Consider the following 27660-nt stretch of genomic DNA (forward strand, 5'->3'; position numbering starts at 1 on the left):
ATATGAAAACATATCTGATATCTCACAGCATGGCAGAAAATGGGTTCAAAAGGTCAAAACTGCAATGTCAGAGGAAAATCATGACATGTCATGACACCTACTTTGTTACCACGGTAACCAAAGCAGATATGTCGACGCAGGGCACTTTGGGTTGAAGTTGTTAAAATCAGTCTGAACACACAGATCAGATCTGAGTCACTTGCAAATGCCGTGTGAACAGTTGGGCCAAAAGATCGGATTTGAGAACTAAATCAGATTCAGGCCAGATTTGACTGCAGTCTAAATCCAGCCTTTGTGTCCTTGAGCAGACACTGAAACCCTAACTGCTCCCGATAAGCAGGTTGGTGCCTTGCATGGTTTTGCATGTGAATTATGAATAGAGAGGTTTATGGTTGCCCTTGAGCAATGCAAGGCAGTTTAACTCCCAACTGTTCCAGCAGGGCTGAGGTCAACAACAGTGGAAAACTATAGGGTAGCAGCAGTACCCAAGAGTGAAAGTGTAAACATTGCTGACAATATGCAGAGCAAATACGGTAATAATCAAATATAACCAAATACAAATATAAACAATAGTACAGGTGGAAAAGCAATAAGAGTATTATCAGGAGATCGATAATAACTATCTATGCTTAATTTGCTAAATGTTAAAAACTAAGGTAAGCTACAATCCAGCATTCTTGACAGAAAGCCAAATGTGTTTTATATATCAAATCTTGTCAGTTACAAAATATTCACCATATTTCCTCAGATAAATATACAACTTTTTATTGTCTTTCTTTATTACTACCAGATTGCAAAGCTGGTCAATAGATAGACATCTGATGACGTCAGAATCTCCGAATTATGAGATATAATATATCTCATAATATATTATAATATAATAATAAATATACACTATCATACCATTTATATTATTATAATAAAAATGCAGTTCCCATTGGATCCCATTGCTCCACAAGGCTGGTCCACAAGGCCCACCGTAAAAGTTGGTTCGCGGCCGGTTCGCAAGAACGAACCAAGGTTCCAAGAAAGTTGCCATCCCATAGGCGGGAGAAATAACCTGAACCGGTTCTTTGCCGGTGGAAAAGGCTCCTCAGAGTTATGGGGGTCCTTGTTTGATGTCCATGCCTCCATGGGTCCATACGTGAATGGGATTCAGGCTGGTAGGGGTAGAGTAGAGGGGTGGATGTGTGGGTGGTAGTGGGAGGGTGACCAGTGGCAGCTCACTGGGTTTTGCCATCTGCTGGTTTCTCTGGCTCCACGTCCAGTTCAGTCAGACAGCAGTAGCAGATGATCTGTGTGTATTTGGCGGCGAAGGCTGGAACACAACAAGAGAAAGAGGGACAGAGAGAGAGATGGATTCAAAAACAGAGAAACAGGCCAGGGAGGAGGGGTAGGACGATCAAGAGAGGAGGAAAGAAAGCTTAAAAGTCCAGTAATAGTTGTAAAGTGATACATCACCTTAAAGTCCTATAGGACAGACTGTTTAATGGTCATAATCCAGGAACAGCCTGTGACTTTGTGGGAATGCTGGACATTATTGGTATCGTTCACAGCCAAACCCTCAAATGTATACAGTATGTACTCATGGCTCATGGGCGGACTTTATGGGGATGCAGGGGGTGCACTGCACCCCCAGGCATTTCTGAGCATTTAGGGGAAAAAAAAGTAAGTCTCTAGCCCATTCCTGTCAAGAGTTATGATTTTTTTAAAGAATTAACCAACCAATAGTCACTGGTTTCTCCCCATCACACAGAGACCAGCTGGCGACAATAAATTGATTGATTGGAATGTTATGTGATCAGAGCCTCTCTCTCTCGAAGATAGCATTGCTAAGAATGGGGGTTGTCAGACTATGAATATACCTGAACATACCTGCAATATCGAACTGTACTGTACACAAAGATTACACATATTAGGCTTGAAAAATAATTAAAAAGGGGTTTAAAATGTAAAAATATCATTTCTTTAAGTTATTATTCACTGATATTCCCTTATTACTTAAAATAAATTAAATTACAATAATTATTGTCCTGCATCAAACAAAATGTTTTGTAGACATTTAGAAAGTATAGCTGAGATTATCAAATGATTTATTCTTATTGGCATTTCTTGTAAGCTGCAACTGTGTTACCAATAATGAAAGTACCGGTAGCTATTTTACTTAATAATGAACACAATTTGTAAAATGACACTGCTCTAACCACACATAATTGTACTTGCGTTTTATTTGGTACACTAGTGGTCTGGTGGACACAATGAATTACAGTAGTTGGACAGTGTGATAAGTTAGTGTTGAGGGGTTGACAATTGACATGTTGCTGCTCAAGCCTGCCCCCCCCTAGGGCAAATGGCAAAGTCCGCCTATGTCATGGGTGTAGCCATAATCATCTTTCCCTGGGTGTGATTGTGTGAAATATTGTCCCATTTAAATGCTGTATAAATGTGTGAATCACGTCTGCGGTCCAAATAGCACACTGACCGCTCAACAAAGTTCAACAAATAAGTTGAACAATGCTCAAACCTAGGCCTGTCAGCTGTCACAATTATTACATAATCGTCGCATTGCATTTATTTGAGATAATTACAATTATTTTCTACATGTTTGTTTAATCATCTGAATCAATTCCGTGAATATAACAAAACAAACAAAACTAGTAGATTTAGCAGATCTACAAGCTGAAAACATCAATTCAACAAACAATCATTTTTGTGACAATTAATCATCAGGTAAAACGACAATGGTGACGACCAGACTCAAAGCTTACCGTTCAGCCTGCCTATGAAGCTGGGCCGTCTGTCCTCCGGCAGGTAGATGGTGACGTAGTAGACGGGCACACCGGACAGGGCGATGCCGATGCCGATCAGGGAGTTGATGGTGTCCCCGTATAGAGGCACGATGACCAGGAACAGACTGCACACGCAGTACACCAACGGGAAGAACAGGGTGAGCTGTGGATAGGAGCAGGAGATCACACTGTTATAGTCCAGTACACCAACGGGAAGAACAGGGTGAGCTGTGGATAGGAGCAGGAGATCACACTGTTATAGTTCGTGGCAGGAAACACTGTGTGTTTGCAGCTGCGCGTGTGTGTGCGTGCAGGGGTGTTGCACCAAATTCTGGGCCCTGGGTACAAGGATTCACTGCGGGCCCCCCATGAATGTTCTTCAGAGGGGGAGGGGTTTAACCCATTTAGACTGGGAACGCATTATTACGCATTATTTTGTATATTGAAAATAGAAGACATATAAGCTCACAGCGCGGCACCGAGTGCCGCTCTGCGAGCTTGTAGATCTGCTATTTTTATTTATTTATTCGTGAATATTTGTGCACGTTTTTTTTTAAGAAAACTATGTTTCTATGTCAGTGGTGCTCAAACCTTTTCATGTCAAGGACCCCCAAAATGATATATATTTGGCCACGGACCACCATCTCAAAATATTTAGTTCCAGGGACCACCCCAGAAGCAAAATTATAGTTACAAATCTTAAAAAATACATATATTCAAAGATTTGCACACATTTTCACGACAAGCTGTGAGCTTGTAGATCTGCTATTTTTCAACAGCTAAAGTAAAATAATTAAGGCCCCTCCGCCTTGGGCCCTAGAAACTCAGTCCCACTTTTCCCCCCCTTGTGACACCCCTGTGTGTGTGTGTGCGCTTCATGCGTGTATGTGTGCGTGCGTGCTACCTTGACAGGCCGGTATCTGTCAGGCTGGGTGTAGCGGAGGTAGATGAGGCCGGCCACAGACAGACCCACGTACAACCAGTAGCTGAAGCTGAAGTAGTTGATGAGCTGAAACACGTCCTCCACACACAGGAAGATCAGCCCCATCAAACCCTGAAACAGACCATAAACGCACAATAAATTAATCAATCAATAGTATAGTATATCACCTTGTGATGAGGTCGATGATGTCCTCATCTACCTGGCGTACCACAAATAATACTATACTATATCGTCACTGTCGGGCAGAAACCTTGTATCTCCAAGTTTCAAATGTGTACATTTTTCGCAAAGCAAAGCCCTGCTTCATCATACAAGGCCGTCACACAAAAGTAGTGAAAACAGAAGATCTACAAGCACACAACGCCTCGCGGTGCGAGGCGTTGTGTGCTTGTAGATCGGCTGTTTTCACTAGTTTAAATCATTTTTAAAATGATAAATGCAAAACGAACGGTTTTGGACATACAAGGTTTTCACACGACAATGACGATATGTTGGCTACACAGTGACAGTAGTTGTATTATTCAACACCTACAGTAAGGTCACGTTTCCTGCAAAAATAACTGCGGTTGACAACTTCCTGGACCATTGCACAGCACTGAACCAGCATAGATCTTGTTATCAGTTTTTGCCATGGTACTGTATATTATGTGATGATCATGCTGAATGAAAGTTGACTGATGAAAAAGAACACGCATAGCTGCAAGGCTGCAACTTTAGATTTGCTACAGATTTACAGATTTGCTACTTTTGATGCTTTTGTGTGAAACTAAGTAGGGCGTTAATTTACGAGCAACGATGTAGGTATGATGGTTCTTACATTGAACAGCAGAGCGGGAATGGGTGTGTAACGTTCCATGTGGATTAGACTCAGGCTGTTTGGGAGATGGCCTTCTCTGGCACCAACGAAAAACAGTCTGGTTCAAACAATCAAGGATTAATTAGGAAGAATCACAGAGTCACATCAAGAATGTACATCGAGTATGATTTCATGCAAGATTCCATGAATTAGCACCACTGGCATGAAGTATTACTATCACAAGTACAGTAGAATGATTGTGAATGTATGATCATTGCATTGATATCACATCAGTGATTGTAATGTGTGTGTACCTTGAGGCAGCGATGATGGAAGCATTGAGTCCATCATAGCAGGACATGGCTACTGATACAGGAATGATCCACTTGAATGGACCCAGCACAGCATTTCCAAACGTCTGAGGAGTCAGGAGCACAACACCACTCATTAAGAACTCATTGATCTGTGCTAGGACTGCAAAAGATAATCCAACTAATTGTTTTATTAAGAAAAAATCGTTTAGATATTTTAATACGATAATCGATTTTGCGGGTAGGCCTACAGCACGTCACAATGCGAGTGAGCTTGTCGGTCAGTGTGTTAGGGAATTTCTAGATGATGCGGTGATATCCAAGATACATATTGTACATTGTGTGTATGCATTAATCAGACAGACTAGAGATTAGTTAGTGGGCCACTGCGTCAGGGTGCAACATGAGGACATATATGATAACATAAGCTATATATGATGATAACATATATGATAATGATATATTGTCTCTGTTGGATGGACACCTCATATGTCCAAAACTGTTACTTTTAAGGATTCAAATTCAAAAGTGTTAATTTATGAGAAAATAATTAATAAAAGTTATAAATGGATATAAGAGGTTTCTGTCCAACAGCAACGATATGGTTATGGGTGTGTAAATACTGTGATGGTTCTTACATTGAACAGCAGAGCAGGAATGGGTGTGTAACGTTCCATGTGGATTAGACTCAGGCTGTTTGGGAGATGGCCTTCTCTGGCTCCAACGAAAAACAGTCTGGGGGCACAACGTGGTTCAAACAATCAAAGGATTTTAGAAAGAATCAATGATCATCAGTTCATTGTCACCACTTCAGCCCTATATACATTCCGGCCATTTGAAAATAGCCGATCTACAAGCTCACTGTGAGTTTGTAGATCTGTTATTTTCAAAGCATTTTATGGGATATTCTGCTAAATGGATTGAGGATTGATTTTGGGGTTTGTATTGTAAAGTACAACTTGATGACATCACACATTGTACTTTACAATACAAACCCCAAAATCAATCCTCCAGTTCTAGGCAACACAGAAGGGGGGGAACTTTTTTCTATTTCCACACAACTCCTCTAAGGTATATTAATGACATATTTCAATATTGAAAATGGGTGGTCTTCCCCTTTAAGGACAAAATGTGAGTACTTTTTTATACCACTGCATAGTGATTGTAATGTGTGTGTACCTTGAGGCAGCGATGATGGAAGCATTGAGTCCACCATAGCAGGACATGGCTACTGATACAGGAATGATCCACTTGAATGGACCCAGCACAGCATTCCCAAACGTCTGAGGAGTCAGGAGCACAACACCACTCATTAAGAACTCATTGATCTGTGCTAGGGCTGCAACAGATATTCCAACTAATTGTTTAAATTCATTATAAGAAATAATCGTTTAGAACTTTAGATATTATAATACAATACAAGTCTCCCGATTTTCTTCAGAATATGTATGACACCATGTACTATGTGTGCTACAGGTTGTGGGATTTTAATTTCTTGGGACACTCTAGTTTAGTTTCTAGTACACTGTCTCTGTACATTCTATATGGTTACCAAATAAGTTGGATTGTTATTACAAAACATACATTAACCATTTGGTAACATGTATGTCTCTCAGCTTCTGCCTATTCCTTTTGATCACCTGTAACAATGATTATATGAATGTATGACCTGTATAAATGAATGAGATGATCAAATAAACTAAACTAAACTATGTTTTGTGTGTGTGTGTGTGTGTGTGTGTGTGTGTGTGTGTGTGTGCCTACACTCAGTGCTCCTCGTGTGTGTGTGTGTGTGTGTGTGTGTGTGTGTGTGTGTGTGTGTGTGTGTGTGTGTGTGCGTGCGTGCGTGTGTAAACAGTGTGTAGGGGGAGTGACATGTGTAGGCTTAAAGTTGCTATAAGCAGTTTTCTGCTGACAGGAGCAGGAAACATGCAATTGCTTATTGCTTAAAATAAAAATAAGCAATTGCATGTTTCCTGCTTATGTCAGCAGAAAACTGCTTATAGCAACTTTAATGGTCCAGCCTGACCGGGATCGAGCCGGATTCAATGTCATTCATTTGAGCCCATGTGGTTTGTGTCCTTACACTAACCACTGCTATTGGGTCGGACCAGGAGACTGCTTCTTTCAAGCAACGTGTACCTGTAGCAAGAAGACACCCTCACTTAATAATTACTTAATTACAGAAAGAAAGAGACACTTTGCTGCTGTTTGTCTGGACTCTTCACCTGTGACCAATCCGGTGTAGTTCAACAACCCTGCATGTCCAGAGTTTGAACTCCCACTGGCATAATAGGACCCAGGATCACTGAATCACTCAAGCCTCTCCACCACGGCAAGGTCACAGCAAGAGGAGAGGAAGTGGCCCTTAAAAGGGCCTTTGGTTTAAGAGGACTTTTTTTTTCTTCTTTTTTTTATCTCCATGTTGAGGGAAGCTAAAGCCAATGAAGTCACACATGACGCTTGATTTTCTCTGCTTGATTTTTCGTCGCTTGCACAATGTAGGCTACACTGATATATGTGGCTGTGACCAGTGAACTTAAACTTTTCAATCAGCAGCGCAGATGCTCATTGCAAATTCCATCAATTCCTCATTGAAGTGATCATAAAGTGATCATAATGATATCAAAGTGGGAGCAGGCCTGCAATAATAGGACCCAGGATCACTGAATCACTCAAGCCTCTCCACCACGGCAAGGTCACAGCAAGAGGAGAGGAAGTGGCCCTTATAAGGGCCTTTGGTTTAAGAGGACTTTTTTTTTCTTTTTTTTTATCTCCATGTTGAGGGAAGCTAAAGCCAATGAAGTCACACATGACGCTTGATTTTCTCTGCTTGATTTTTCGTTGCTTGCACAATGTAGGCTACACTGATATATGTGGCTGTGACCAGTGAACTTAAACTTTTCAATCAGCAGCGCAGATGCTCATTGCAAATTCCATCAATTCCTCATTGAAGTGATCATAAAGTGATCATAATGATATCAAAGTGGGAGCAGGCCTGCGCCCACTCGGACATGTTGTACATCATTTCATCATCATCATCTCGTGGACAGGTGCTCATATCCGTGGGCTCGTCTTCATCTGGACAGGCGCTCCAAACCGTTGGTGCGTCTTCATCATCATTATCTTGGGGAAAGGCGCTCACATCCGTGGGTGTGACTTTATCATCATCATCATCATCATCTCGTGGACAGGTGGTCACATCCGTGGGCTCGTCTTCATCTGGACAGCCAGGACAGGCGCTCCAATACGCGTCTTCATCAACATCATCTCGTGGACAGGCGCTCACATCCGTGGGCTCGTCTTCATCTGGACAGCCAGGAAAGGCGCTCCAATCCACTTCATCATCATTATCTTGGGGAAAGGCGCTCACATCCGTGGGTGTGATTTTATCATCATCATCATCTTGTGGACAGGCGCTCACATCCGTGGGCTCGTCTTCATCTGGACAGCCAGGAAAGGCGCTCCAATCCGCTTCATCAACATCATCTCGTGGACAGGCGCTCACATCCGTGGGCAGGTCTTCATCATCATTATCTCGTGGACAGCCATGTCTTTGCCGTGGGGGTCGCAGTTGAGTGTTGAGGCATGACTGAATCAGGGCTTTGCCCGCCTCACCAGAGATCACGGGCTGGAGCTTGTCAGAGGCAAACTCGTAGACACGTCCCGTTTCGCTGGCCACCAGCAAGAGGACCTGGGTTCCCGTCAGCATGGAGAGCTCCTTGACCTTTTTCATCACACTGATCCTACGCTTGCTGAAGGTCTGGCGTCGCCTCACCGTGTCCTTGATGAATTCAATGTCTATCTTCACGAGGCCACGTGACTTCTTCTCCTTGGGTTTTTGCAGTGGGACAGACTTCTTCTGCCCTGCCTCACGCTTCTTCACCCCTCCTCTCATCCTCCTCTTGCTGCTGCCGTCTCCAGGTGAACCCATGGAGTCATATTCATCTGCTGTACAGGTGGATTTGTTATCTGAGTCGCTGCATGAAGGTCTATCTCTGAGTCTGGACATCTTGACTGTGTTCATAAGAAATGCACAAAGACACACCAATGTGACACAAGTGATCACTGTTACCTGTGTGGCTGGGATCTCCTTTTATAGGGCCGAATTCTGCCACGTCACAATCTGTGACAAAGTTCTGATTTGTTGATGATGACCATACATGGTGTTTGGTTACACGCGTAGCCATAGCAACCGTAGTAGCAACGCGCGGCGCGACGCAACAGCTGTTTCCGAGTTCAACACAAATGTAAACAAACTTCACGTTACGTGGCAGCTGCCTCCGCTTCAGCCTTCAGCCAATCACAAGCGGCGGCCGATAAACGTCACCGGTGCCCGAAATTCCATAACAACATACACTACTAGTTATTGACAAACAATATTGAGACTTTTAAAGTATTTCAGAAACTTAGCTACTCATTACATTTACTCAATGCAACGTGAAAAAGATTTACGACGTTCTGAAACTACCAATATTTATCCCACAATGCAATGCAGTAGCTATGACAACAACAACATGTACACAAACCTCTGGCACCGCTAGCGGGGCTATTGTATGCGGTCTTAGTGATCATTACATGATCTACTGTACGCGTAAAATACACAAACCCAAGGCTAGTGGTCACAAAACAGTGGTAGCTAGAAGCCTCAAAAACTACTCCAGTGAGGCATTAAATCACACACTAGCGAATACTGACTTTTCTTCTGAACTGAATTGTACAAATGTCGAAGGAGCATGGTGTGGTTTTAAAACCAAATTGACCAATGCTCTAGACGACGTGGCCCCCTTGCAAACCACCAGGGTTAAAGCCCGCCAAGAGCCATGGTATAACTCAGATATAGCCGAATCAGCTAAACTCAGAGACAAAAAGTACGATGAAAAACGTAAGTGTTGCAAAAAGCTTAGGAAAAAATTCAACCCTGACCTCAAGATCCAAATCAAACATCTTACTGCTCAGTGCAAGAAACTCAGAAACCAGACGATCGCACTATGTAGATCCGCCCAAAAAGACTACATCGACACCAAAATCGACGAATACAAAAATAAACCACGAGACCTATGGAAGTTGCTTAACAACCAATTAGGCTTAAAATCTAAAAACATATGCCACAGCATAAACATCAAAACGGACGCCGCTCTCATTTCTGACAAATGTGAAGTAGCTACCCATCTTAACAAAACCTTTACCACCATGGCCCATTCACTGGTTGAAAGACTGGTCGCCCCATCTGGGCGGTATGGTATAAATTTTGTTAAGAAATACTACAATAAACTGGGTGTCATAAAAGACAGTTTTAAACTTGCCACAGTGACAACTGATGAAGTGTTTAAAAAACTGAGCGCCCTACCTCAGCACAAGGCCACTGGCCTTGATAAAATTCCAGCTAGATTTCTCAGAGATTCAGCCGCCACCATTGCTCCAATCATTACCCACATAATTAACCTTTCCATCGAACAGGGTCATGTCCCACAGGACTTCAAACTAGCAAAAGTAACCCCCCTGCATAAAAAAGGTAGCAAACTAGACCCTGGAAACTACCGTCCCGTTTCCATTCTCAGCTCCATATCCAAAGTCATGGAGAAAATAGTCTACGAACAGATTGCAAGATATCTCGATGAGAATAATCTGATTTACGAGTTCCAATCTGGATTCAGAAAATCTCATTCCACCGACACATGCCTTCTCTATTTGACTGACCAAATCAAACGCGAAGCGGATGACGGCAAATATAGCGGCATGGTCATGATGGACCTCCAGAAGGCATTTGATACCGTAAATCATTCTATTCTGATTGAGAAACTAAAAGCCATCGGTCTTGACAGCGCAGCAGTGAGTTGGATGCAATCTTACCTGGTGGGGAGGGAACAGGTGGTGGAGATTAACGGTACCATGTCCCCCCCCCTCCCAGTAAGCTGTGGTGTTCCTCAAGGTAGCATACTGGGGCCTCTGTTGTTCCTAATATACGTGAACGACATGGCATCTGCTTGTGACTGCAACCTGTTCCTGTTCGCGGATGACTCGGCTCTCCTAGTCTCGGGCAAGGACCACTTGCAGGTTGAGAAGACACTTAACTCTGAACTAAGTAAGATCTGCACATGGCTTAACGACAACAAATTATCAATTCACCTGGGAAAAACGGAGTCCATCCTCTTTGGAACAAATCATAACCTCAAAAAGGTCGATAACTTCACAATCAAAGTGGGTGACAAGGTCATAACACGAAAAAACGAAATCTCTTACTTAGGATGTATCCTGGAAGCTAATCTTTCCAGTGAAAAGATGACTTCTAAAGTAATAAATAAAATCAACCAACGAACTCGTTTCCTACAGAGGATAGCCCCGATGGTCAATTTTAACACACTGAAGACCATAGCTGGTGCAATAATCCAGCCCCTCTTTGACTACGGAGTCCACGTATGGTATCGTGACGCCCCACAAGCCCTGAAAACTAAACTCCAAACAGCCCAAAATAAACTAATTAGGGTCCTGCTTAGCCTTCCCTATCAGACTCACCTCACCGCTACTCACCAATTAAGAGTGGGGTGGCTCAGAGTAGATGACAGAGTACAGCAGCTTGCAATGGGCCTGGTGTACAAGATACACTACACCACTATGATACCCAAGTACCTGTCAAAATACTTTATAAACATTAAGGATGTCCATAATTACAACACCAGAGGCAGCGCCACAGATCACTTTCAACCCAGAGTCAAAACCAACAAAGGGTCAAACTCTTTTTTCTGCTATACCACCAAAATGTGGAAAGCCTTACCGAAGGCCATAAAGGAGTGTGGATCACTTGCATCCTTTAAAATTGCCCTGAAAAGCCACTTACAGGCAGCAGCCGTTCGCAACTGGTAATAATGAACCTAGCCCCAACCCTACCCTCCCCTGCCCCTTCTTTGTATATACTGTTTGTTTAAGAATTACTGTCTTTGTTTTGTTTTTCTTTACATATCTACTGCATAGTACTGTGTTCTATCTGTCTGTCATTCAATGTTATATGAGATACTTAAATGGTTTCCAGTGGAAATAAGCTTAGTCTTTTCATGGATCTCCTTTTAGTAGACCTTGTACCAGTGAACTGTACCGTCATGAAACTGTACCTTTTCCTATGCAAACTTCTAATAAAGTCTTCAATCAATCAATCAATGGCGTAAACTCTTCTTTTAAACAATATATTTTACAGTTCTACTAACAACATCGAGAATGCTAAACAATATGTTTTGTTGGTTTAAACACTCACTTGAGGCGAGATTACTCAGACACAGCTATATTTGTTGAATTAAACTGATAACACATCCAGTTAATATACAGTGAGGCGTGTGTAATAGCTCTGTTTTGCCACAAGATGGGCACTTTCCTAACGTTCCGTGAGGTTTGAGTAAACTGTCTGATACGCTCCAGTCCAGTCGTCCAGACCCATCATTGAACATTTATAAATACAACCTAAAACTCTCTTGCTTTTAGCTCAGTCTGCGGGCAACCATTGTTGTGGATAACTGTTTTTCCTTGGAAAAATAATATAGGCTACAAAATGTAAACAAGGTGCGCAGAAAAGATGCGCAGAGGTTTGCTGTCCTACTAGTCTCGCGTGACTGTTGACTCCGCGATTTGGAAATGCTCCCGTCTGATTGGTCCAGTCGTTTGCACGATTAGCAGACAGAAATGACGGAGAAAAAAAAGCTAAAATAGAACAAAATACCCCTGGGTTTGTCCATCACATAGGCCTACTGTAATAGGGTTTGTAACTTGAGTTCCAGGACGTTTTAACGTGTTATATGTAACGTGACGTAACTTCCACCAGCACAGCACCGACCGACGCGGCATTTAAAAATCGCTCCGCCTCCAACCGGCGCTACGCTCCTGAGTCTGATTGGTCAAGCGCGAAGCGCCGCCCCCAATCGTCCTTGTGATTGGCCGAGCTTTGAAAGTTGCGGCGCTCAAATAGCCTCTACGCGAGCGGAGCCGGTGTAGTCGTTACAGAGAGAGGAGAGAGAAGAGAAGCGAAGCAGAGAGAGGAGAGAAGAAGTTATTTGAGAGAACACTACCGAACTAACCAAGACCAACCAACCAAACAAAACCAGCCAACCAAACCAAGTTTAACCAACACACAACCAACAGTTTCTGCCGTCATGGGTCAATGTGTTTCGGTCACCCGGCACAGGAGGACCAGACCGGAGTCACCGGACCCGTTACTACTTCGCATCGCCAGACCTCCAACCGCGGAGGAAACGGGACCAACCGACGACTCCCTTCAACCCTCTGCTCCAGCAGCAGATGAGTCCTCCACCACCACCCACCAACAGAACCACCCTGAAGACGAGGGTTATGGCTCTAAGACCAGCCTCAGAGTCCATCATCGTAACCAGCCGGCTGCATCCATCATGAAGAAGGATCGTGTCCCCACCAGAGACAATGGGTCTCATCCACGAGACGTGCGGCGAGTCCGATTTGACAGCAGAGTTGAAATAATTCTCTTCACACCACAAGAGAGCGGGTTCGTGTACTTTGTGGCAGACGGACTAGACAAATCAGCGGGCTACACAGCCTACACTCAGTGCTCCTCATCATCCTACAGTGCGTCCGAGCACGCGGTTCTTCAGTCACTGTATGCAAGGTATTTGTGAGGCACTAGCTGGACCATCCATGCCTTATCATTCAGGTGACTAACGTCAGAATGTTGTCCAAGCCTGTTGTGGGTAACAGCCCCATAGAACCTCACCCTCTGCTGCATACTGTTGTGCTATGCAGTGGGGTGAGGTTCTATATGGGGCTATGTTACACATAACAGGCTTGGACAACTTTCTGAAGGCTGCCAGCAATTAAGGTGAGTAACCTGGTGGACATTAGCCTTCATTAGCCTGGTTGGCTGTAGGTTGTGAAGACAGTTATAGACTTTGTACAGAAACAACCTACCTATTTCATTTAATCAACAGGTGTCTTCAATCTCTTTTTCCCCTCTTATTATAATGACTGTTAATCATTGATCAATTAATCACTGATCATTCATCAATTAATCACTACAATTAAGCACTTCTTGTAAACTTTGTACAGTATGTTGTTTGTTCATGTATCTTGTGATTTTTTTTTATTTTCTTGTTATTATTCATTTATTCATTACATTTCATATTTCCATTCTGTATATTCTGTGAATAAAATGTTGTTTGTTCATGTGATTCTTTTTTATTTTATTCTTGTTTTTATTCATTTATTTATTACATTTCAATTTTGCATTTTGTATTCAGTGAATAAATTATAATTGATAAAACATACAAAAGGTATTTAGTGGCAATTCTTTCTTTTCAAAGACATAGGCTCTACATATTTTCCACACATGCTGAGACAGCAACGATATGTTCTAGAATAGATAGAATCATACTAACCACGTGAATAAGAATACTGTAACCTTTTCTGGGCATTTCTGGTGACATTTATGTGTAAAAAGTAGGCAAAATTAGATGCTCACACAGAGTCACAATGCTTTGTGAGCTTGCAAACTGGCCAAATTCAGCAAAGAGATTTTGTGTAGAGGGGACCAAGCAAAGACCCATGGGGGACCCTGATCAATGAAGCATAGGCAGGGTTCCCACGGTCATGAAATTCCTGGAAATATTTTGAAATTAGAAAAATATTTTTCCAGTACTGGAAAAGTTTTTGAATTGATCAAGGGTCCTGGAAGGTCCTGGAAAAAATACCTATGCATTGTCTTTGGTTATTGATTTTGTTAATACCTCTGAAATGACAAATTAAACATTGGCCAAATTATCAAATATTTTAAAGGCAGAAATTGTGAAAGTAGCAGATCTACATGCTCACAACGCCTCGCGTTACGAGGCGTTGTGAGCATGTAGATCGGCTATTTTCACAATAGAACTGTGTTATACAAAATTCCTCTACTCTTAGTGCTCGTCAGGGTGGGGAGTCCCCAGTTCAAATATGATTATTTCGGGGGTCACGGCCTGAGGTTGAGAACCACTGGCATACACTACCTGTCTTTAGGCATTGCGCATAGGAGTAAGCGACTTGTCATTGAGTTGAATTATTGTTATATAGTCCTGGAAATCGGGTTAAATCTGGAAGGGTTTTGGAAATTAATTGGTAAAAATGTGAGGGAACCCTGCATAGGGTTTAAGTGGTTAATTAGGGCTGCAACTACCTATTTATTTACAATTAACCTGTTGACGAATTCGCTTTAGATCATTTGATTAATCTGTGATTAATAATAGAACATCAAATCATGGTCTGTTATTATGGGAATGGACCCAAGTGAGAAACAACATTGATATGTTCTACTGCCACAGCAGAGGGCAGCAGTAGCCCATGCAGTGGTCACTGTCACAAGTTCATTCTACATGTGAACAGACTATAGGGGAGTTGGCCGGGCATCAGTCCCTACTCCCTACCATTTATTTCCCAGATGGACATTTAGGACATTCTATAAGTGTATAAACACAGAGACTGTTAAAAGTTCATTGGATAAAAGGAAAAGCATAGGTCATAGCAGTAGGCGTGATTTACTGGTGCCACTAAAACATCATCCATTCATTTATTCCCCATATACTCTTACAAAAATATTTATACACATTATTTTAAGCCTAGAATCAAGCCATCCAGGATCCTGGTGAACCATGAACATAAAACCTTTGATCATGTGAAAAGAAAAAAACGCAAAACAAAGGGTATTTATTAAATGTAGGCTCGTATATCATATAATTAAATTTAAATATTCAAATCTTTTCTTGTTTTCTTCACAGAATCAAAGGTTTTATGGTCATGATTCACCAGGATCACCTAGAATTTTTAAGTCTATATGGGAAAAATGAATGGATGTTTTTTCTAGTGGCACCAGTAAGCTATGCCCTATGGTCCAAGAGTATATTGATATACAATCCATGCTTAGAGCGACATCATGTTGGCCAGTGGCAAAACTAGACAGGTCAGTGCCCCAATGCGGGATTGTCCAGGTGTTCCCCCAACCCCCACCCCTACTGGTGCTGTCTGCGCGATTCAAACTCATGTCAAGCAGTTAAACCATTGCTGCTTTTCCCCCCTTTCAACAATAGCCACACAGAAACACTGCAGAAAACAATAAAACAATACAGATATTTTTTATCTGTATCTTACCATCCACCACTTGAATGGAGGCAGATATTTTTTTAACCGTTTATCTGGCCCAGTGGGAATGGGTGGTTGTATTCCATTCTCTAGCCTTCTTTTATCACAACAGTTCACACATCTTGCTGCTAGTTGCTATTTATGTGCTGTTAAAAACCACACAGCCATGGAAAATAAAAATAAGTGCAATATGTGATTCATATAAAAATATGAGCAAGTTTATTAATGATAAAATAATGAAGGAAGAAACGAGAAAAGAACAGCAACAATTTTACCCATTCGATTCAGCCATCTCACACCACCATAAAAGTGCTTACATAAACTATATATTTTTTAGTAAAGAACAAACGTTGACATGGTGAGCGGGTTTTAATAACTTGTGCATGAATTGTGAGACCTGGTGATTACATGGTTACATTATTGGAGAAAATATAGAATGAAAAGAGAAACTACAGATACTGTAAGAGAATAGATAACTTTGTAATTAAGGCCAATTCTTTTGTGCTATTTTCGGCATGCAATACCGTCATACGACAGATTATAAATTCTAAATATACTTCAGATGTGGGGATCAGGCTTCAATTCACCTATTATATAGCTGTCGAATTGAAGAAAAGGCAAGACCTATATTATTTCTGCGTGTGTGCATGGATTCTGTTCTTACCTAAGAACATATCACAGCTAAGAAAACAATGATGAATGTCAGAATCTTTGTGAAAAGTGGGTCTTAAAAAGAAATGTCTTGGTTGGTTGATGAGGCCCATTGGGTGACTCACACTGTCACAAAACTTGCTCTTGTCTAACGAGTCAGTGGCTCAGGAGGTAGAGCGGTCTGAGTGGCCGTCTTGGAATCCAAAGGTTCCAGGTTCCATTCCCGGCTCCTCCTGGATAAAGGCCTGATTTACACTGCCACCCAAATCCAACCTGAATCAGATCTGTGCCACATCAAAAGTGGAATCCGATTTGTTTAAAATAGTCTAAATGCAGACAGGTCACATGAAATCCAATTTGTAGAAACCACATCCAGAGGTGGTTTCAAATCTGATTCAAATCTAACTTCTAAAGATGTGTCTCAGTCTGAATGCACTAACCTGATCTAACAAGCCAAGTCACATTTCAAACTGTCCAAAACCTCACTTGCAGCGTGACCCGAGCGCCGCTGATGTCATTACAGAGCGCGAGAAATGCATTTTGATTTACAAGAGCGCAAGGGTGTAATGAAAATAAAACAGTTTTGCATAAGTTTTACACTACAGAAGAAATGGCGAGCAGCATTCAGTGGACTGATGGAGAAATTCAACACTTTCTAGCACTTTGGGGGGATGCCTCAGTAGGCTACATGAGAAATGTACAGGAACAATTAAGGCAATATATGAAGACATATCTCACAGCATGGCAGAAAATGGGTTCAAAAGGTCAAAACTGCAATATCAGAGGAAAATCGGAAAATGTACAAAGAACACATAGAGAGAAAAGTCATTACACCTACGTTGTTACCACGGTAACCAAAGCAGATATGTCGACGCAGGGCACTTTGGGTTGAAGTTGTTAAAAATCAGTCTGAACACACAGATCAGATCTGAGTCACTTGAAAATGCTGTGTGAACAGTTGGGCCAAAAGATCGGATTTGAGAACCAAATCAGATTCAGGCTAGATTTGACTGCAGTCTAAATCCAGCCTTTGTGTCCTTGAGCAGACACTGAAACCCTAACTGCTCCCGATAAGCAGGTTGGTGCCTTGCATGGTTTTGCATGTGAATTATGAATAGAGAGGTTTATGGTTGCCCTTGAGCAATGCAAGGCAGTTTAACTCCCAACTGTTCCAGCAGGGCTGAGGTCAACAACAGTGGAAAACTATAGGGTAGCAGCAGTACCCAAGAGTGAAAGTGTAAACATTGCTGACAATATGCAGAGCAAATACGGTAATAATCAAATATAACCAAATACAAATATAAACAATAGTACAGGTGGAAAAGCAATAAGAGTATTATCAGGAGATCGATAATAACTTATCTATGCTTAATTTGCTAAATGTTATTTGCTAAACTTTTTATTGTCTTTCTTTATTACTACCAGATTGCAAAGCTGGTCAATAGATAGACATCTGATGACGTCAGAATCTCCGAATTATGAGATATAATATATCTCATAATATATTATTATCATACCATTTATATTATTATAATAAAAATGCAGTTCCCATTGGATCCCATTGCTCCACAAGGCTGGTCCACAAGGCCCACCGTAAAAGTTGGTTCACGGCCGGTTCGCAAGAACGAACCAAGGTTCCAAGAAAGTTGCCATCCCATAGGCGGGAGAAATAACCCAAACCGGTTCTTTGCCAGTGGAAAAGGCTCCTCAGAGTTATGGGGGTCCTTGTTTGATGTCCATGCCTCCATGGGTCCATACGTGAATGGGATTCAGGCTGGCAGGGGTAGAGGGGTGGATGTGTGGGTGGTAGTGGGAGGGTGACCAGTGGCAGCTCACTGGGTTTTGCCGTCTGCTGGTTTCTCTGGCTCCACGTCCAGTTCAGTCAGACAGCAGTAGCAGATGATCTGGGTGTATTTGGTGGCGAAGGCTGGAACACAACAAGAGACAGAGAGAGAGAGAGAGAAAGAGAGAGAGAGAGAGAGAGAGATGGATGGATTCAAAAACAGAGAAACAGGCCAGGGAGGAGGTGTAGGACGATCGAGAAAGAAGGAGAGAAGGCTTAAAAGTCCAGTAATAGTTGTAAAGTGATACATCACATTAAGTCCCATAGGACCTATTGTCTAATGGTTATAATCCAGGAACAGCCTGTGACTTTGTGGGAATGCTGGACATTATTGGTATCGTTCACAGCCAAACCCTCAAATGTCTACAGTATGTACTCATGGCTGTAGCCATAATCATCTTTACCTGGGTGTGATTGTGTGAAATATTGTCCCATTTAAATGCTGTATAAATGTGTGAATCACGTCTGCGGTCCAAATAGCACACTGACCGCTCAACAAAGTTCAACAAATAAGTTGAACAATGCTCAAACCTAGGCCTGTCAGCTGTCACAATTATTACATAATCGTCACATTGCATTTATTTGAGATAATTACAATTATTTTCTACATATTTTTTTAATCATCTGAATCAATTCCATGAATATAACAAAACAAACAAAACTAGTAGATTTAGCAGATCTACAAGCTGAAAACATCAATTCAACAAACAATAATTTTTGTGACAATTAATCATCAAGTAAAACGACCAGACTCAAAGCTTACCGTTCAGCCTGCCTATGAAGCTGGGCCGTCTGTCCTCCGGCAGGTAGATGGTGACGTAGTAGACGGGCACACCGGACAGGGCGATGCCGATGCCGATCAGGGAGTTGATGGTGTCCCTGTATAGAGGCACGATGACCAGGAACAGACTGCACATGCAGTACACCAACGGGAAGAACAGGGTGAGCTGTGGATAGGAGCAGGAGATCACACTGTTATAGTCCGTGGCAGGAAACACTGTGTGTGTGCAGCTGCGCGTGTGTGTGCGTGCAGGGGTGTTGCACCAAATTCTGGGCCCTGGGTACAAGGATTCACTGCGGGCCCCCCATGAATGTTCTTCAGAGGGGGAGGGGTTTAACCCATTTAGACTGGGAACGCATTATTACGCATTATTTTGTATATTGAAAATAGAAGACATATAAGCTCACAGCTCGGCACCGAGTGCCGCTCTGCGAGCTTGTAGATCTGCTATTTTTATTTATTTATTCGTGAATATTTGTGCACGTTTTTTTTTTTTTAAGAAAACTGTTTCTATGTCAGTGATGCTCAAACCTTTTCATGTCAAGGACCCCCAAAATGATATGTATTTGGCCACGGACCACCATCTCAAAATATTTAGTTCCAGGGACCACCCCAGAAGCAAAATTATAGTTACAAATCTTAAAAAATACATATATTCAAAGATTTGCACACATTTTCACGACTCCTCAAAAATAGATCTACAAGTTTGCTGTGAGCTTGTAGATCTGCTATTTTTCAACAGCTAAAGTAAAATAATTAAGGCCCCTCCACCTTGGGCCCTAGAAACTCAGTCCCACTTTTCCCCCCCTTGTAACACCCCTGTGTGTGTGTGCGCTTCATGCGTGTATGTGTGCGTGCGTGCTACCTTGACAGGCCGGTATCTGTCAGGCTGGGTGTAGCGGAGGTAGATGAGGCCGGCCACAGACAGACCCACGTACAACCAGTAGCTGAAGCTGAAGTAGTTGATGAGCTGAAACACGTCCTCCACACACAGGAAGATCAGCCCCATCAAACCCTGAAACAGACCAGAAACGCACAATAAATTAATCAATCAATCAATAGTATAGTATATCACCTTGTGATGAGGTCGATGATGTCCTCATCTACCTGGCGTACCACAAATAATACTATACTATATCGTCACTGTCGGGCAGAGAACTCGAATCTCCAAGTTTCAAATGTGTACATTTTTCGCAAAGCAAAGCCCTGCTTCATCATACAAGGCCGTCACACAAAAGTCGTGAAAACAGAAGATCTACAAGCACACGCGAGGCGTTGTGTGCTTGTAGATCGGCTGTTTTCACTAGTTTAAATCATTTTTAAAATGATAAATGCAAAACAAACGGTTTTGGACATACAAGGTTTTCACACGACAATGACGATATGTTGGCTACACAGTGACAGTGGTTGTATTATTCAACACCTACAGTAAGGTCACATATGCAAAAATAACTGTGGTTGACTACTTCCTTGACCATTGCACAGCACTGAACCAGCATAGATCTTGTTATCAGTTTTTGCCATGGTACTGTATATTATGTGATGATCATGTTGAATGAAAGTTGACTGATGAAAAAGAACATGCATAGCTGCAAGGCTGCAACTTTAGATTTGCTACAGATTTATAGATTTGCTACTTTTGATGCTTTTGTGTGAAACTAAGTAGGGCGTTAATTTACGAGCAACGATGTAGGTATGATGGTTCTTACATTGAACAGCAGAGCGGGAATGGGTGTGTAACGTTCCATGTGGATTAGACTCAGGCTGTTTGGGAGATGGCCTTCTCTGGCTCCAACGAAAAACAGTCTGGGGGCACAACGTGGTTCAAACAATCAAGGATTAATTAGGAAGAATCACAGAGTCACATCAAGAATGTACATCGAGTATGATTTCATGCAAGATTCCATGAATTAGCACCACTGGCATGAAGTATTACTATCACGAGTACAGTAGAATGATTGTGAATGTATGATCATTGCATTGATATCACATCAGTGATTGTAATGTGTGTGTACCTTGAGGCAGCGATGATGGAAGCATTGAGTCCACCCATAGCAGGACATGGCTACTGATACAGGAATGATCCACTTGAATGGACCCAGCACAGCATTCCCAAACGTCTGAGGAGTCAGGAGCACAACACCACTCATTAATAACTCATTGATCTGTGCTAGGACTGCAAAAGATAATCCAACTAATTGTTTTATTAAGAAAAAATCGTTTAGATATTTTAATACGATAATCGATTTTGCGGGTAGGCCTACAGCACGTCACAATGCGAGTGAGCTTTTCGATCAGTTATTTGTGCTACACATATTTGTTGTATGACGAATCAGAGTAATAGATTTAGTTGATTATTAAAAAAAAACATCAGTTCCAATTTCTTTACGTATTCGATTAATTGAAAAAAATTAATGGTTAGAATAGAGATAATAATCAATAGCTTCAGAACCAAATCTACACTTCAGTTCAGAGAGAATGCAAATACAATAAAAAAACTAATTCATCAGTAACAAATTGTCATATTACTTCACAAGTTTACACCAGGTATAAACGAGTGGGTAACTGATATTCCCCCCAAGTATAGCAGTACATTCCAAATAAAAAACAAGTATAAGAGTGAAAGTTAGAGTAAAAATGTCAAATATAAAGTGTGTAACAGAGTCGCACATACAGTATGTTCTTTTTCACAATGAATGCTAACAGATGGAAGCATTTGAACCTTGTGGTAGCCAAGTCAGACAACATGTCTGTCTTGAGAGACTCTTAATTGTGCAAATAAAAGACATATCAAATAGCAGCAGATAGCAATCCTACTCTAATTATTCAGGGAATTTCAAAATCCATTTCTATGTTGAAAAGACCATAATGTTCTCATATGGTCTGATCACAGCTTTACACATTGGACAAGAGAGGAGGTTTCCACATTTAAAGTAAGTGATACTATGCTGACTTGGCCATCTAGTGGCCACAATAGGTACAGGTGTGGAAATGTACAAAATGTGAGGCTCTAACATGTAGCTACTAGCTACAGTAGACTCAGCACCTACAGTATTGTGTCTGTCCTTTAGTCTGCTTGTTTGTTCAGCATTTGACTATCGCCTGCCTGACGGTCAGTGGTGGTCAAAGTACTCAACCTCAGTACTTGAGTCAAAGTATAGATACTCATGGTCAAATATGACTCAACTACAGGTGAAAATTACATGCTTTTACAGTACTTTGTACTGCTGTTAGCAGTGTGAACACAACAGATTGCATGAGAGGTTGTCTCTTATGATCCACTTAGCCTTTTACATTCATGCCCTCTCATTTGTGTATTTGGATGAGCTCATCAAATGGGCCTGAACTTGTGAGGAGGTGATCTTTCCCTGAGAACCAAAGAGCGCTCCTATATTTGGCCAAGCATGTAGGTCAGATAGTGACCCGTGGACAGTGACAAAGTACTATAGTCAGGGTTCCCACACATTTTTACCAATGAATTTCCAAAACCTTTCCAGAATATTTAACCCAATTTCCAAGACTATATTGTAACAATAATTCCGCTCAATAACAAGTCGCTTACTCCTATACGCAATGCCTAAAGAGAGGTAGTGTATGCCAGTGGTTCTCAACCTTTTCAGGCCGTGATAATAATCAGAAATAATCATATTTTAACTGGGGACCCTGGCACCCTGACGAGCACTAAGTTGAGGAATTTTGTATAACACGGTTCTATTGTGAAAATAGCCGATCTACATGCTCACAACGCCTCATGTAGATCTGCTATTTTCACAATTTCTGCCTCTAATATTTGACAATTTGGCCAATGTTTAATTTGTCATTTCATAGGTATTAACAAAATCAATAACCAAAGACAATGCATAGCTATTATTTCCAGGACCTTCCAGGACCCTTGATCAATTCCAAAACTTTTCCAGTACTGGAAAAATATTTTTCTAATTTCAAAATATTTCCAGGAATTTCATGACCGTGGGAACCCTGTATAGTACTATGTGACGTTACCACAGCATGTGGGTCATGATGAAGGAAATTACCACGGCCACGGCGTCACTGGCCAGCAGAGACGGCATGTCCAGGACAACATAGTAGGCCACGTTGGTCAACAGGTAGATGATGGTCACTATAGGCATGGAGATGGCAATAGCCAGTGGCAGATTCCTAAAGGTGACAAAAAGAAGCAGAATGTTCTTAATTTACCAGAACAAAAAAAAAACTATAGCCATGATTTAATACATCTCTATGACAGAGGCAATGCTCACTAAACTGTCTATAATACTATTTATTATTGTGTTTTTATTTAGTTGTTTGCGGATCGACAAGCTTTCGAGCTTGCAGATTTGCCACTTTTAATGCTTTTGTGTGACACTGTATTATGATCAAGCACTGTGTTAATTTATGAGAAAATAATTAATAAAAGTTATAAATGGAGATAAGAGGTGTCTGTCCGACAGCAACGATATGGTTATGGGTGTGTAAATACTGTGATGGTTCTTACATTGAACAGCAGAGCAGGAATGGGTGTGTAACGTTCCATGTGGATTAGACTCAGGCTGTTTGTGAGATGGCCTTCTCTGGCTCCAACGAAAAACAGTCTGGGGGCACAACGTGGTTCAAACAATCAAAGGATTTTAGAAAGAATCAATGATCATCAGTTCATTGTCACCACTTCAGCCCTATATACATTCCGGCCATTTGAAAATAGCCGATCTACAAGCTCACTGTGAGTTTGTAGATCTGTTATTTTCAAAGCATTTTATGAGATATTCTGCTAAATGAATACTTTTACTTTAAGTATATTTTTAGGGGAATACCGGTACTTTTGTTTTTGTACTTTCACTCAAGTACATTTTGAATCCCAGACTTTTATTTGCAACAGAGTATTTCTACATTGTGGTATTGCTACTTTTACTTAAAGGGGAAGACCACCCATTTTCAATATTGAAATATGTCATTAATATACCTTAGAGGAGTTGTGTGGAAATAGAAAAAAGTTCCCCCCCTCCCTGTGTTGCCTAGAACTGGAGGATTGATTTTGGGGTTTGTATTGTAAAGTACAACTTGATGACATCACACATTGTACTTTACAATACAAACCCCAAAATCAATCCTCCAGTTCTAGGCAACACAGAAGGGGGGGAACTTTTTTCTATTTCCACACAACTCCTCTAAGGTATATTAATGACATATTTCAATATTGAAAATGGGTGGTTGTAATGAGCTCCGAGTTACTAGATACCCCTTCACCTATTAGGGGACCCCCCGACGCCGTCCGGAACCCTCCTCAGGTCCTAAGCCCAAGAAGTTACCAGATCTTTTTTAACACTAACACTACACTACACCTTTAAGTTCACAAACAATTTCTCATTTGTGTAAACCCATTAAGTGTATTAAGTTCACAAACAGTTTCCCATTTGTGTAAACCTATGTAGGTGTACTAAGTTCACAAATAGTTTCCCATTTGTGTAAACCTATGTAAGTTCACAAACAGGTTTAATAACCTTCCTTGTTTGTGTAAACCTACTATTACACATATACATATACTTATTTACATATTTACATTACATATACTTATTTACATATTTACATTAATACACTTCTCTGAATGAAAGCTGAGCTATCAATGAGACCCTCTTTAACTGGTGAATATTATTACTTTCTACAGCGACTATTTATTTTAGAGACCAAGATATGCACCTTACTTTAGAAATGTAGACCTTAGGTCTGAATGGAGAATGCAAACCACAAAGACCATGTAAAGTATGAGTCTGACACCTAGCTCTCACCAGGGGCTCGGGAGCGACGCCGCTTGACTTATTAGTACAAACCGTCCAGTGTGAACATCAGTTCATCCGGTTTAAGGGGTTTGGAGATTTGTACTTATATTCTGCCAAGCTCGCCCACCAACTCAGCACGCGCTGAGTTGGCTTCTGAGAAGGTGAAAAGACTTTTACCTAAGAAAACACTCTTGTTGATTCTTACCAAAAGCCTCACTCAGTCCCACAGCCAGGAGATGATTCGAGTGCCTGAAGGTGTTCAAAACCTTCCTCCCATGAGTGCAGCCTTCCCCGTAGGGAAGGAGAGAAAGTCAAACCTTTAAAAAGTTGTAAACTCTTAAAAAATGAGTTCAGACAGACACCAGATAAAAGTGAATAATAAAAAGCTTTACTGGTAAAAACAGTTACAAAATATAAAACCACCAATACAGTAATTGGCAATGAAATAATGAAGAAGTACAATATAAGTACTTGACTAAAAACAGAGAATCTAACAGAGTCAAAGTCTCTCTAAGTACAGGAACAAGTGGTGCAGAAATTGCACTAAGTACAAAAAGGTCCATCCCCGACCCCTAACGGGCCGGGGATAGCTGCAACAACTCAACTCTACAAAAAGACAAGAACAACTAACAACACTCAGACTACAACTAACAGGAGACACGAAGCAGCCTCCTTTATACAGTAGTCCGTTGCAGTCACAGTGACGTGATTTACACACAGAACATATTTTAGCACACACACGTTTGCACGCTCTCACGCACTTCTGCATGCACTAACACGCACATCCTTTCATAATCGAGACGGTGAAGGTCAGGCTAGACTCCCCCATCCATGCCAGGTTGGGGAGTCGTCCGTTCTCACATCAGAAGCTTCTGGGAAACACCTAGGATGTCATATCTCATGTTGACGTGATAAGAGATAACAGCACGGCCCGAACGTTAGGGAGGGACGGGCACCTGTCTCACTCACGCTCAGTCCAAGGTTGGTTTCCCAGACAGAGAGAAGATAACAGCTTGTTAGCGTGGCCAGCTGCATTTGATGAGTCATCTCCAGTCCAAGGCCATCTTGGAGCTGGATGCCTCTCTCTCTCCACTCAGCAGACACAGTGCACAGGGTTCCAAAAGACAGGGTGCCATACACCTGGGGTCACAGGCGGGACCCCTAACACCCCCTCTGGCACCCTGGATCCTCTCATCCGCAGCCACCACGGAGTCAGGTGGGTAGAGTGAAGTGTCTCGGGCGATCTTCCGAATCCCAAGTTGGGGCTCCTCCAACTTCCCTCAGATCATCCGGGGTCCTAAGACAGCCCCCAGACAGCCGAAACGGTTCTGGCCAGCCGCCTGTGTCTCGACGGTAGCCCACACCATGCCGTGCTGGGAACGCACCTGTTCCTCCGTGACTTTAAAGATGGACACACAGGCGGGGTTGATGGAGCTCCAGTTGTCTCCGACCAGGCGTGTGAGGATCACAGATCTCTTGATGGAAGCGGCTTTCATCACCCAGTAGTCATCCCAGGGGGGCATCATGAACGGCTCCCTCCGGGGCAGGTGTCCTCTCCGGATACCCACGATCTCCTCCCAATTCTGGGGGAACTTAAGATCATCATCTCTGAGTTTATGGCCATTGGTGCCATAAAACTGCAGTCTTGGCATATTAGAGTCCTCATCGTCAGACAGAGACTCTAATGCAGGCATGATTGCACTCCCAGACCCCATCAGAGGGTCCAGGAAGCTCAACAGGCTCATCCATAGGTGCCGGAGTGACAGAGCCACTCCGGTTCTCCTCCGGCGGGTCCTCAGTGAGCAAGCCAGGCTCCACAGGGTCCGTACCGAAGAGGACGTCATCTTCCATGTCCCACCGGCGAATGATCTGGTCGTGTTTCTCCTTCTATGCAGTACATATAGTGCATATGGTTTCAAAGGACAGGGGGCCATATTCTTGGGGTCACAGGCAGGACCCCTAACACCCCCTCTGGCATTTGCATTCGGCCAGGGCAATGCCCAACCATGAGCAAGAACATCTGACCACAGCTTCAGCGGCCATAACAGGATAGGCTGCCAGGACGATGCACAGTCCATACAGGACGTAGCACCGCGGGCAAACCAATGCTCAACATCCCCTGGGCCCCTCCTTGGGCCCAAAGGTAAAGGCCTCGCCACCAGGGCGAAGGAGAGGCTTGCGTGAAGCCTTCCCTGGCCAACTTCACCACACCATCGGATACGCCTAACCGGCGCTGGCACTCTTTCCAACTCCACTGTCCCCAGGTGGCGGGGACCGTCCTGGCGCTACACAGATCAACACTTCATGTCTGGCACACTCCAAGGCAAAGGGCATCTCCTTACGAGAACAACAGTTACCTGTCCCATGCCTTGGCGCAACCTCTCCATGCCTAACTAGGGGTGTACAACCCGAAGCTTCGGCCATTTCTCAGTGCTCACCTGGTCTTGCGAACTTGGTCAATATGTACTATTACCGAGTTCTCCAACCTAAGCTGAGCCAATGTGGGCTCGCCCTGCCGACCGCTCCCTGAGGTAGCATTATCTAAGAGGTAGTTATTGAGGTAGTTATTTGCGGCGGTGGGATTGGCGAGTCCACGCCCATATAACTTAGGTTGGTCGCAAAGTCGTTAAAATATTATTAGATGTTCTCAA

At 42.4% G+C, this 27660-nt stretch overlaps 1 protein-coding gene across 1 annotated transcript; it reads right to left on the minus strand.

Moving 5' to 3' along the window:
• Positions 1–1223: 1223 nt before the first annotated feature.
• Positions 1224–26853, minus strand: LOC308285160 (Y+L amino acid transporter 2-like; the record flags this gene model as incomplete). Its single annotated transcript, XM_080725878.1, has 7 exons — positions 1224–1318; positions 2769–2952; positions 3694–3843; positions 5478–5574; positions 6019–6122; positions 23270–23393; positions 26372–26853. The coding sequence occupies 7 exons, from the start codon at positions 26851–26853 to the stop codon at positions 1224–1226; spliced, it is 1236 nt and encodes a 411-aa protein (XP_080582004.1).
• Positions 26854–27660: the final 807 nt, after the last annotated feature.

This window comes from Nannobrachium achirus (genome assembly GCF_963921795.1).
Source record: "Nannobrachium achirus genome assembly, chromosome: 5".
In the NCBI taxonomy this organism is placed as follows: Eukaryota; Metazoa; Chordata; class Actinopteri; order Myctophiformes; family Myctophidae; genus Nannobrachium; species Nannobrachium achirus.